Raw genomic sequence first — 14,111 nt, 5'->3', positions numbered from 1 at the left:
TCAAAAGATACTTTGACCGGGAAGGAAAGCAAAAGGAGAATGTATTACTGGTTACAACAATGACTGAAGAACCAAGATCAGAGGATTCTGAATTAGGCATTCCTCCAATTAAATTGGACAATGAGAAAGGTTTCAAAAATTGGGATTGTTTATTGAGTTATCTTCCAGACAAAATGCAAAATGACTTGAAGTGTTACAATAATAACATGGGAAGATATGTGGGAAAAAGCTGGGAAGTCCTAAACTGATTACACATAATATAGATGTAGGAAATGCTGCTGTAATTAAGCAATATCCTTATAGGCTTCATCCTCTATAGTTGGTACAAACAGAGATTGAACTCATGCTCAATAACAACATAATCAAAAGTGAGTTGCAGTAACTGGAGCCCACCCATCATAATGATGACTAAACCAGATGGTTACCAATGATTATGTATGGACTATTGCAAAATCAATGCAGTTACAAAGATTGATTCATGTCCTACTCCACATTTGGAAGCCAATATTAAGAAGGTGGGACAAGCAACTTGTATTTCCAAGTTGGACATACTCAGAGGATACTGGCAGGTACCTTTATCTGAAACAGCGAAGGCAATTTCAGCTTTCATGTCACCAAATGGACTATATAGATTTAAAATCATGCCATCTGGCATGAAAATTGCACCAACCAGATTTCAAAGACGAACCAATCGTATACTGTACATTGAAAACCTGTGATTCTTAGTCACACGTGGAAAGGATATTTGCAGCATCCATCGGAATCATTCGATTGACTTTGAGAGGCAGGCTTGGTGATAAATCTGTCTACAGGTGAATTCACAAAAGCCAAAGTCAAGTGGTTGTTGACTTGCTCACCAAGCTGATAAGTTTGTTTAGAGGCGTTTCATCACCATTTTAGGTAATATCATCAGACTATTCCACCCCCTAGGAATCATGGTACCCTACAAACCAACAGTTACACTACAACAGCTACTGGTGAGAATAAATGATCCAACAACCACAACTAACAGAACCAACGCTATTTACAAGATACCATGCAAAGACTCTCAAAGACATTACATAGGGCAAACCTGAAGAAAACTAGCCATCAGGATTCATGATCACCAACTAGCTACCAAGAGACATGACCAACTATCACTCATTTCACTGCACATGGACAAAGAGGGACACCAGTTCAACATGAACAAAGTAGCCATCCCAGGACAAGCCAACCAAAGGCACGCACAAGAATCCCTGGAGGCCTGGCACTCAACCAGAAGTCCATTAACAAACATGTAGAGCAGGACCCCATATACCAACCATTAAGAAACAAATCTGGAAGTGATGTCACCCACCCCAACAAACCAAGACACATAATAACAAGCCGGACTGATGATATTACCTAGGGTGGTGACAAAATGTCTGTAAACAAACTTACCAGCTGGTGAGAAAATCAACAACTGCATAAACAACCCGAGCTACAAATCTTCTCAAAAGCCTTGAATGCCCAAGTCAACTTTTAGAGCCATGTCATTGGGTATGGACAGATGGTCCCCAAAGGATGCGAAAACAAAGGTTACTGTTGAGTTTCCCATACCATCACCAAAGCGGGTGGTACTACAATTCTTACGATGGAGTGGTTTCTAGTTGAACTTCACACCAAATCTTAGCAGCATGGTTGCTCCAATGACTGACTTATTCAGAACTTCAGAAAATTTCAGTGGACGGAGGGCTGTCAGAAGGCATTTGACAGCTCGAAAGCTCTGTTAGCCACTGCCCCAGTGTTAGCCACATCTAATTAAACAAAGCCATCCAAGGTGACTACTGATGTGACTGATATGGGAGTCAGTGCTGTACTTTTATAAAAGATGATGAGAAGATACAAAGACCTACTGAGTATTTTTTCAGAAAATTGAATAATCATCAATGGAAATATTCCATGATTGAAAAAGGAAACCTCGAGCTTGGTGTTGGCTTCACAACATTTATTAGTGTCTGAGACAATAGTATATAGTGATCATAACCCATTAAAGTTTTGGAGAAATTTAAGGACAAGAATTCCAGATTGTTGAGATGGGGCTTATAATTGGCATTCAATTTGAAAATTATATATATGGCAGGACAAGAGAATATAATTGCCAATGTGCTGTCGCAACTTTGATGAAGAAAAACTGACACATTTGATGGGGCAATAAACAGACTGAAATCAACTGTGATAGAGAATGTTTGTACGCTTAGAGTCAATGTAATGTATATATATTGAAATATATATACATACACTGATGAGACTAAAGATGTTTAAAAATGAAGCCATATTGGAATATTGATAGTTTTCTTAAGGGGTGGGAAGTGTGACAATACTATGGCTTTAAGAGGTCTTGGCTATTTTTTGGGAGAGAGGATGTAAGGCGAAGGCGCAAAGCAGTCTACCAAAACCACTACAGTAAACAGCTTGTGAGGTCTTGGTTTTCTTTTTAAAAAGTTGGCACAAGCGAAGCAGCCTGGATAGGTGTGGCCAGCTCCCACAGGCCAGGATTTCTTGTTTTCTTTAGTTTTTAAGTTTAGCTATAAGCAGTGGCTTTGTGGGCTTGAAGAAATTGGAAGCTCTTTCCCCCTGTCTCCATTACAGCCAAAAGATGAGCGTGCGGGTTCCCCTCCTCGGCTGCTAGATTCCATGTGAGACAAAATCTATTTTTCTGAATTTGCCTTTTCACAAAGGGTATGTTTATGGGATGTTTCCATACGGGAACAGTTACTGAGTAATAGTTACTATATATTTTATTCTATTAAGTTTTCCAATAGATTTGTGTTATTCTAAGTTCTTCTTTCTTGTGTTGTATAACTGCAGTGTTTGAATAAATTGTAGTTTGCTTGACGTCAAGTAGTTTGACCAATCAAATTTCACCTAGAACACAACAGGTTATATTTGCCTTTAAAATAAGAAAATGCTAGGCTATATTCTTAAAATATTTTGAGGGGGTCTGATCTGGTCCATAACACCGTCTTTGTACTTAAAGTGAGTTTAACTTTAATTCAATTTCTTCTCATTTACAAACTACAGATAGTAAAGCATTATCTCTTGCCTTACCACCCTGCATCCATTGGAACAATACTCGTGCCTTTCTCCTTACAAAGAATTACAATTGGCCAAGCAGTGATTCTGCAGTATGACTTTCAAGAGGAGTTAAGTACTGTAGGTACAAGAGCAGGTCAGAGGCTAGGAATCATGCAGCAAGTAACTTACCTCCTTACTCTCCAAAGCCTGTCCACCATGTACAAAACATCAGGGAGTATGATAGAATATTGCCCCGTACCGGGATAAGTGCACCTCCAACAACATTCAAGAAGCTTGACACACCCAAGACAAAGCTAGCTGCTTGGTTCACACTATGTAACAAACATTCAGTATCTCCATCATGGAGTCATGACTGATGCTCAGCAGCAGAAATGTATACAATCTATAAGTTGCACTGCAGAAATTCACTGCAAACCCACGACCACTACCAACTAAAAACAGAAGGTTGGCAAATATGTGTTCCGCTCCAAGCCACTCAACATTCTGACTCGGAAATACGTCATCATTTCTGCAGCGTCACTGGGTCAAGATGTTAGAACAGAATCCATAATAGCATTGTGGATCTACCTACACGAAACAGGTTACAGTAGTTCAAGAAGGCATCCCACCAGCATATTCACAAGGGCAACTAGGGATGGGCAATAAATGCTGGTCCAGCAATTCACCTGAACCACATTTTGTGAATGAAATAATTACTGGATTGTGCTGCAGGTAGTTAGTAGATAGTATCTACATAACCTCTCACATGCCGCAGTGATACATTCACGTTCTTCATACTAGGTGATTCCTTAGTGTAAGGAGCACCCGAAGGATAAAACAAGGGAAAGTCCAGGCAGTGGAGACTGGGTGATTAAGTCAACTTTTCGGAAACTTCATGCACATGCTTGCAGAATTGCCTCGTGGTGATTATGTACAAGTTGCACCCTGGAAAGTCAAAGCCCTTATGATTAACAATACACCTGGCTGGCTTGTAGTCACATGGATTGCAACATGGGTGCAATTGATAACACCTTGGTCACAAAGCCTCTGTGCCTCACAGCTTAATTGCATGTTTTGAACTTGATATCCTAGAATGCTCTTTGATAGATGATATTTGACTGTTCTGGGCAGCTGATTGCAAAATTTGAAGAACACTTATGGCTGAACCCTGAAATAAGCAAGACACGTAAAAGTCATTATGATGACCATATACAATTCAAATTCTAATAGCCTAATTAGGTCATCCTCAGCCAGGATCAACAGGTTAGCAACCACGTGACTAGACAGTACAGCCTACTACTCCAACAGGTTTGTGAAGCTGATCCTCAGCCTCTGGCACCAACATGGGATACGGCCTTCTTCTAGGTACAGCTCTTAAGTCAATTCCTACACTACATCTCTCTTACAATTTTGTAGCTTGGGATTGGAAAATTCAATAACTTACCAGCATGCTATTACCTTATCACAGACTCATAGATGTTTATAGCACAGGAAGCCATTTGATCTGTCATGTCTGCATCACTTTACACTAATCCCATTTTCCAGCTGTTGGCCTACAGGCCTGGAAGCAATGGCAACACAAGCGAATACCTAAATACAGGTACTGCTTAAATGTTACAACAGTTTCTGGAAAGGCCAGAAAAATCTTATTCATGTTAGTATCAAACAAGTAACCAGAAGAATTTAACTCTCAAATGAAGAAATTCAGTTTTGAAGTTCTAAAATATTAATGATCTTTGTAGAGTCTATCAACTATACTTATGGTTTTAAATTCAATCAGAAGGAACAAGATAGAAATAACCACCAATCTCCCAGCTGCTCTTTTATGGCATTACACTTTGATTTTGTAGAAGCAGCTCCACTGCTGGGTTGCCTGTTTCTGAGAACTCTGTACTCCTGCTGCTCCTTCTAACCTTGCTCACAAGTCAATCACAGTTCCGTCTACCTGCTTCTGGTCCCTCAGTTCGCCAGATCCTCAGGAGGTGCTGACTGTCCGAGCCTTCACCTGGCCCATGTCTCTCTAGTATGGTTTTTGGGGTCCCAGGAATGCTACCATTCCCTTACCTTTGTGAATCACTTAAGTCTTTGCAAGGTTGGTTAAAACTGTTGCTCTAGGCATTACTTTTCCTCAATCTAAAAGCAAATTCTACTGAGCAAACGTGGCGTTGCCACATGCAATTTCATAAAGTAGCAGAGAGAAATCAAATTTCAAGGATTATGAAGGAAGTCAAGGAAGTGGAACTAGTTCTTTTGCTCTTGCAGAGAGCCTGTATGGATTTAGCAGGCCAAATGGCCTCCACTGTACTGTCATTATGCTGAGATTTCATGAAATCTTTCCTCATTATAATTCAAATAATGAAGCAGACTAGTTCTTCTTCCCTTTCACGGGATGTCCCTTGTCAAATTCCACAAGTTTTCGGTAAAAGGCATCAACTTGTACACAAACTTTTACGCATTAGTTAAACTGTGTCTTTCAGTCAAGCACTAAACTTTGGTCTACAACAGCCCGCACAGATCAGAAAGACCAAATGGCCTCCTTATAACATTATGATTCTGTAACTTCAATTTGGAAAATAAATGAATCTTACCCCTGTAGGATCATCGTGGTTACCATGAATGCTGAAAACCGGAATAGAGATGTTTAAATTTCCATCATAATAATTTACCCATGGAAATCTGTAATGAAGAAATTAAGACAGCAAAGTTTTAGTTTTTGTTTAAAAAAAACCAAAACACCAATTTTGGCCTCTTGAAGGACAAGAACAATATAGGCACTACAGCAGCTGCCCTTCAAGTCACACATCAACTTTGGTTGGAACCATATATCTGCTATCACAGCCTGGGGGCTAACTGTCAATAATTATTAACTGGCGCATTTTCTTGACAACACCTCTATCAGAGTCCACTTGCCAACCAATCCACAGTCTCTGCAGTATAAATGGTGTTTCTGATGTTAGTCAATGGTCCTGACAAATGTAAAATAAAAAGCTTCAATAAAATGTATCTTTTTTCAGCAATACACATGTCCCTGTTCCTTCACTGTCATGCAAAGTCCCGGAACTCTTTAGGAGCACCGCGGTTGTACCTACCTGTACCTTTGACAGAAGTTCAAGGCAACAGCTCCTCACAAGACCAGCTAAGATTAAGCAAGAAATATTGGCCGTGCTGTACTATGTTTTACTTTATACAGTTGGCATTTAATTTTTGCGAAGAGCCCCAGCTTCAATTTCCCATCTGTGCTAAATTAGTTAATCTCAGCTAGTGTGATATTTGGAACAATGCAGTTGACCTCAATTTCCTGGGTTAGTTAATGAGGTTCAAGTTGAGCGAGGATAGAATCACATTCAACTGTGATGCCCATGAGGTCAAATTCACTGCACTCATCAAGACTCATTTTCAAAATGATACTATTAGTATTCCACCTTATCAAGGAGTATTGGAAGGGAATTAAGTCAACTGTTTAATAGTGAATAGTGTTTCTGTAGACCATTCTGAGGATGGGTCCCAAAACGTCAGCTTTACTGCTCCTCTGATGCTGCTTGGTCTGCTGTGTTTATCCAGCTCGCCACCTTGTTATCTCAAATTCTCCAGCATCTGCAGTTCCTACAACCTCTGTTTCTGTAGATTATTATCCTGAAATGAATCCTGGGTTTCAATATGCTTATTGAGTGGAGCCTTGGCAGGTTGCTGGAGTACGACTTATAAATAATACACGCTTGTTGGCACGCTGGTTGTAGAGAAAGTATATGTTCAAGTTGGTGGGTAGAGTACAAAATCATGCTGGTTTCTTTGTCCTGGACTGTGCTGTGACTCTGGAATGTTGTTAGAAATGCACTTATCCAGGCAAGTGGAAAGCGTCCCATCACACTCTTAACTTCTGCCTTGTATGTGGTGGACAACTATGGAAACTCAGGAGACAAGTTTCTCGCTGTTACCCAGCATCGTGTAGCCACAGTATTTATAATGGTGCAGTTACCTGTCTGATCCTTGGTAAGGCCAGGATGTCAATAGTGGGGGATTCTGCAATGGTATTGCCATTGAATGTTACAAAGTGATGGTCAGAGGCTCTCTTGATAGAAATGGTACTTGCGTGGGACTTGTATGGCTTGAATGATACTTGCCAATTATCAGCTCAAGCGTGAATATATTGTCTCGTTCTTGCTGCATTTGTGTTTGAACTAGCTCAGTACTGTACAATCATGGATGCGCATCGCCACTTATGAATGTATGATGAAGGGAGAGTCCTTGATGAAGTAGTTAAAAATGGCAGGGCCTAGGACACTCCCCTGAAGAACTCTTATAGATATATACAAGAGCTGGACAGACCACCAACAAGCAGAATCATCTTTGTCTTAGCTGTGATCCCAACCAGTGATGAATTTCTATACCCCTGCCAACCAAATTCTCATTGTCTTCAGTTTTGCTGGGGCTCCTTGATACCACACTTAAAACACCTACGACTGTGACGTCAAGGACAGTCACTCTTATCTCACCTCTGGAATTCAACACACTCATCCATGCTTGGAATAAGTTTATAATGAGGCCAAGAGTTGAGTAGTCCTGGCAGAACCCAAACTGAACACTGGTGAGGTTATAAAAACCAACAGAACTTCGACGCTGAAAATCAGGAACAAAAACAGAAGTTACTGGAAAAGGTCAGGTCAGGCAGCATCTGTGAAAAAAAAAATCAGAGTTAACATTCCCTCAGAGGAAGGGTGACCAGACCCAAAACATTAACTCTGGTTTTTTTCTTCATAGATGCTGCCAGACTTGCTAAGCTTTTCCAGCAACTGGTGAGATTATTGCTGTGCTACGTAATAGTCCCATCAAAGGCACCTTTAAATTTTTTTCTGAGGCACTGAGTACTGCAAGCATCCTGACAACATCCCAGTTGTAGAATTGAAGTTGTTGCAGACCTAGATGTGGCACACGCCAATATTTAGAACACTGACACTTAATTAGTCAGTGATAAATGGGAACTGCAGATGCTGGAGAATCCTCTCTGATGAAGGGTCTAGGCCCGAAATGTCAGCTTTTGTGCTCCTGAGATGCTGCTTGGCGTGCTGTGTTCATCCAGCTTCACACTTTATTATCTCACAATCCAATGAAACCAATTTAGCTTAATTTAACATATGCCCTTCAGAACACAGCCAACTTGGTTAGCAATGATACATCTGAGCTAATCTTGGAGGTGGCATCCATTCATTTACAGGATGTGGGTGTCGCTGGCTACATCTACAGTATCCCTAACTCTTAACAGTCAACTATATTCCTGTTGTTCTGGAGTCACCTGTACACCAGATTAGGTAAGAATGACAGTTTCCTTCTCTTAAGGACATTAGTGATCCAGATGGGTTTTTCCTGACAATCGACAATGATTTCATGGCACCATTAAGATTAAATGAATTCCATTTTTTTAAATTGAATTCAAATTCCACCATCTTCCATGGCTGCCTTCAAATGCATTCCCTAAAACTTTACCTGGGTCTCTGGATTAACAGTCTAGCAACAATATCTCCTCTTGGTTAAAGCCTGCCATCGGAAATACATCCTATGCCTTGCTCTGCTTCTTCCAATTCATGCTCAAGATGGAGTACTAAGGCACTGGGGTGGCACGGTGGCTCAGTGGTTAGCACTGCAGCCTCACAGCACCAGCGACCTGGGTTTGATTCCAGCCTCGGGTAACTGTCTGTGTGGAGTTTGCACATTCTCCCCGTGTCTGCGTGGGTTTCCTCCGGGTGATCCGGTTTCCTTCCACTGACCAAAGATGTGCAGGCTAGGTGGATTGGCCATGCTAAATTGTCCGTAGTGTTCAGGAGTGTGTGGGTTATGGGGAATGGGTTTGGATGGGATGTTTCAAGGGGCGGTGTGGGCTTGTTGGGCCGAAGGGCCTGTTTCCACACTGTAGGGAATCTAATCTAATCTAAATGAAGCAAGAGTCAATCACTAGGAAGTTTCACTGTTCATTTTTGATCTGATGCCGTGAAACTCAATGGATCCAGAATCAATTTGAGAACCGCAGGGTCACTCTGTCCTGAAGATCACTGTGCCTCTGTTGCATCTATCTTGCTGGTGATACAGGCCAGTGAGACACCATCTCACTGTCAGATGGTGACAGAGATGTCTGGGACATTAGCCGAAAGATATGATTAAGTCATTAGGACTACGTTAGCCTGTTGCTAGGCTGGCCTGCAAGACATTTGTCCCAATTTTGCAATGAATCGCAAGATGTGAGGAAGGATGACTTTATAGGATCAGTTGCGAAAAGCATGTATTTATCACTTCCTGTGTTTAGGATGCTACCAGATGCTCCATTCAGTTTTCTTACTTTTAAAGTTTTTTTCAGCAGTTTTAGTACAATTGAGTGGCTTGCCAGGCCATTTCAAATGGCACCTGCGAGTCAACTATACTTTCAGAGATAGTAAGAACTGCAGATGCTAAGGTATCTGTGATAACAGGATGTAGAGCTGGATGAACACAGCAGACCAAGCAGCATCAGAGGAGCAGGAAGGCTGACATTTCTGGCCTAGACCCTTTTTCAGAAGCTTCATCCAGCTCTACACCTGGTTATCTCAGTCAACTATACTGTATAGTACAACGCAGCATACCATCAATGCTGCCAAAAGCATGCAGCATCAACAGAGTGCTTCATCAGTGTGGAAAGGAAAATGACATCCCCAATGCAACGAAGATGCTGATTTCATTCACACTAATTATACAGGGCAGATGAAGTGATCCTGACCAGAAATCAAGAGTTAAGCCCTCGAAAGAAAGTTAAATTCCAGCTACAGATTTAATTACAGAAAAATAAGAGGCAGACTAAAAGAAGTTAATTGTCTCACGAACATATTTTGTTTTAGCTAGGTGTATAAACCATTAAGAAGCTACTTCTTAAACTAAGAGAGGAAACTTTCATGGCCCCCTTGTAATAATGTGAAATAGTTTGCTGCCCATGAAGCACTGGCGAATCATGGGACACAAAGTTGAGCAAACATGTAGCAAAATTGAACAAAACCAAATAGACACCAAAATGGAAGATTAAATATTTAGAAATGCAAACTTTCAACCCACCTGTTCAACCAATTCAGCAAACTCAGCTCTAACAGCACGATAATTCAGTGATTAGCACTGCTGCCTCACAGCGCCAGGAACCCAGGTTCAATCCCACCCTGTGACTGTGTGGAGTTTGCACATTCTCTCGTGTGTTTGCGTGGGTTTCCTCCGGGTGCTCCGGTTTCCTCTCACAGTGCAAAGATGCGCGGGTCCGGTGGATTGGCCATGCTAAATTGCTTGATATGTCCAGGGATGTTTAGGTTATGTGGATTAGACAAGGGGAAATGCCAGGGTAGGAGCATAGGGTGGGATGCTTTTAGGAGGGGCGGTGTGGACTTGATGGGCCAAATGGCCTGTTTCCACACTGTAGGGATTCTATGATGAAACTAAGAGTACCCTAAAAGGACATTGTCATGCCACTCAGCAAAAATAAGCACTTTGGCTTAATATACCTGTTCAAGCCAACAATTTAATTGTTGTCGGATTTTGGTACATGAGCAAAAATACAATCAGCGGGCACCATCCCAGGAGGTTTCAATCATTCCCAGATCCTACACTGGATTATTTTACCAAAACAACCCACGATAGTTTGTACTTAAAACTATTCTGTGACAAAATCATAATTCAAAAGTTAAAAGCCTTAACAGATGATGAGAACACTTAGATTTCAAAGTTTATTTAACTGCCATAAGATTCTCAATACTTATAATTCCTTTCATTAATGGTAATTTAGTTATATCAGACACCAGCAAAACTAAACTCGATTATCCATAACCTTAAAACACACAAATCAAGAAGTACTTACTTGCTAAAAGCAAAATTAACCGACTGGTCACTTAAAATTTCGAAGTGTATTGGATTACCACCCATGCAATATTTTCTCAACAGCTCCATACAGATATGCAATGTCTTACGAGAGGGTTTGTTGTCATGAAAGAGATCACCACCCAAGAGTATAAAATCTACCTACGAGTTGGACAGAAATAGAACAAAATACATTTCTGTCTAAATTCTGGCAGATACAAAGTAAAATAAATAGAAAGTTTCAGTTTCGCTGTAATAACTATAACCCACACTAAATATCAGATTAATTAAATGGCATATTGCAACTGAAGCAGTATGCGCAAATGCACTCAGCAGTAATATGATCATGAAAATTCTCAATTCAACTGCTCAGCAGAACTTCTATGGCTTCTCAGAAAAACAGCTCTCTGGACCAAGCTATATCCTTGGTTTTGAGCAGCTAATTTCAAAGCAGCTCTAGTAAAGTCAAGCCAATTATTTTTTTCAGGCAGTGAAGAAAACAAAACAGCTTTGAATTACACAGATAATGCGAACTGCAGATGCTGGAGAATCCAAGATAACAAAGTGTGAAGCCGGATGAACACAGAAGGCCAAGCAGCATCTCAGGAGCACAAAAGCTGACGTTCATCTGATGAAGGGTCTCGGCCAGAAACATCAGCTTTTGTGCTCCTGAGATGCTGCTTGGCCTGCTGTGTTCATCCAGCTTCACACTTTGTTAACTTTGAATTACAATTTTTCCAACCATGATCTCCTGCCTGCCCCATTTTGTTACGTTCAAGAAATTAAGCATGAAGGTCATGTGAACAAAAATATTACACACAATATTCGGAGTAAATCTAAAGTAAATATGACAGAATTCACAATCAGCACCTGTATGGTCGACAGAAGGTCATGTGAATAACCCAAAAACTATTGAATTTTATAAACAAATTCACAACTCTGGGAGATCTATTTTAAATGTAGCAAGACAGACAAGCCAAGTATGCCAATAAAAAAAACAATATTTTCATTAATGGGCCAGTGGTCAAAGTCAGCAAAATTTAACAAATTATACCTATTTAGCATCTTTAAAACAGAACAAAACGTCAAAATACACTACAAACCGAAGCGTGATTAAAGGTGGATTGACCATATACTTGGTCAAAGATCAACTGGCTGTATAAAATTTATATTCAAAGAATATACTATGCAGATTTTGATTTACTTTCAATTCTATGACATACTGTTTCTTAATGTGTTAAATTGATTTATTTGACCTTTTCAGCTTGCTTCACCATTCAATAGAATCATGGTTGATCATTCTACTCAGTACCTTGTTCCTTCTTTTGCCATATCCTTTGATCCTTATCAACCCCAAGAGCTAAATCTAATTCCTTTAAAATATTCATTGTTTTAGCCTTATGCATTTTCTGTGGCTGAGGATTCCACAGGCTCACCATTCTCTGGGGGAAGAAATTTCTCCTACCATTTATAACAGAAACAGCAAGTGTAAAACTCAAAGTAGTCAAATGCATTTCTGCCACACTGAAGGTCTATTATTCCCTGCTGGCCATTCATAAATTTAATTCATATAAAACTCTATCATCTCAAACCTACTCATTCTATACCCATTCCTGGCAGCATCTCAGCTTCAATAATCAACACTGGCTTTAAGCAACCAAATGCCTCATTTGCTTCACTTCTTCAACATGCTCCATTTTTGTAGCCTCAAGCAGCCTGGGGGTTTGACTTCCATACTTATACCTCTCAATCTCTCTATCCATAACTCTGTTTCCAGTCCCTCATATCTCCGCTACATGAGTGTAACTTGCCATTTTTTAATTCTCTTAATTAAAATGTTCTTTCAGCTCATTTAAAATTATCATAGTACTAACAGCACTAATATACTTGAATTTCAAATAAACTATAGACTTCAAACAGGTTAGGAATTCAGACTGAGATGTAGCAAAAATTGCTTGAAATGATATCTGGTATTATTATGCCACATTCACACAGTAAGTGGAAACTTACTTCATTTTCCTGTGCACATCTTAAAATCTCATCAAAAGTAACAAGGGTATCATTTCCCCTAATGGCATCTTTTTCCAAATAGCCCAAGTGAAGGTCAGTTGCAATCAAAATCTTAAAAGTATCCTCATCATCTCTGCAATTACAAAACATTAAATTAATTCACAGTAGAGAAATCCATGGGATCAAATGACAGTTTTTCTTAATATAATGACTTAGTTATGTTGAACAATTAGGTTTGTAATATGTAAATCTAAGATTAGTTCAAGTCCACAATTACTTTTCATTCCCTCCCATATTTGAGAAGGGTGGACAATTACTTTACCAAATCTTAACACTTCCCAGCCCCATACCAGCACAGTGGCTCAGTGGTTAGCACTGCAGCCTCACAGCGCCAGGGACCTGGGTTCAATTCCAGCCTTGGGCAACTGTGTGTGTGGAGTTTGCACATTCTCCCCGTGTCTGCGTGGGTTTCCTCCGGATGCTCCAGTTTCCTCCCACAGTCCAAAGATGTGCAGGCTAGGTGAATTGGCCATGCCAAATTGCCTGTAGTGTTCAGGGGTGTGTGGGTTATAGGGGGTTGGGTCTGGGTGGGGTTCAAGGGGCAGTGTGGACTTGTTGGGCCGAAGGGCCTGTTTCCACACTGTAGGTAATCTAAAATAACTTCTGATCAATAACTTACAATTTAACAAGATCACTAAAGTAACTGAACAACTTTAAAACTTAACGTCAATAAGTCCATCATATCAGACCAAACACAGAATTCAGGCATGCAACTGAGCCGATCCAGGCAATGCCAAATTCGAGGTTGTGATGTCTCAATCTAATTCGTCTTAAATAGAGTCTCTGCATAGAAAACAAACATTCACGCATAACAGCAACCTACTTCTTCAATGGGCGGAAACGATTGCCAGAACTGGAGAGATGCAAGGATGCGGATGGTTTCCCCCAGAGATGCTCAAGGAGCCATCAAGCCCTGCAAAACCCCTTTAATCTCTTTCAACTAGTGACTTTCCAAAATCTCTAACGAACAAAACCAGATTTTGAAATATAGACTGAGCTGCAAACTTCGCTCCATAACTTACAGATTACGCTCAGCACTCATTCTGCTCGACTCCTTTAAAGTAAACAAACAGTGCTCGATTTAAAACGTTTTCACAGAGATCTGGCAAAGGGGTAGATTTCTGAAAGCGGAAAAGCAGAATTAAGGT

The 14,111-nt window shown here is 40.4% G+C and overlaps 1 protein-coding gene across 2 annotated transcripts in view; it reads right to left on the bottom strand.

The window, feature by feature from the left end:
• mre11a (MRE11 homolog A, double strand break repair nuclease) overlaps positions 1 to 14,111 on the bottom strand; it is a 100,382-nt gene that overhangs the window by 85,877 nt on the left and 394 nt on the right. The window contains exons 2-5 of one of the 2 annotated variants that reach the window (XM_048533545.2): positions 13,986 to 14,084; positions 12,904 to 13,036; positions 10,895 to 11,055; positions 5,625 to 5,712 (exon numbers count right to left, since the gene is read on the bottom strand). In XM_048533545.2, coding sequence (XP_048389502.1) covers positions 5,625 to 5,712; positions 10,895 to 11,055; positions 12,904 to 13,036; positions 13,986 to 14,005 — 402 coding nt within the window. In that variant the 5' untranslated portion in view covers positions 14,006 to 14,084. Of the gene's footprint in view, positions 1 to 5,624; positions 5,713 to 10,894; positions 11,056 to 12,903; positions 13,037 to 13,985; positions 14,085 to 14,111 lie in introns of those variants that run through there. The other variant, XM_048533547.1, reaches the window with a different exon arrangement.

The sequence above is a fragment of the Stegostoma tigrinum genome, chromosome 6 (assembly GCF_030684315.1).
Source record: "Stegostoma tigrinum isolate sSteTig4 chromosome 6, sSteTig4.hap1, whole genome shotgun sequence".
Classification (NCBI taxonomy): Eukaryota; Metazoa; Chordata; class Chondrichthyes; order Orectolobiformes; family Stegostomatidae; genus Stegostoma; species Stegostoma tigrinum.
This window is presented reverse-complemented; position numbering and strand designations above follow the sequence as displayed.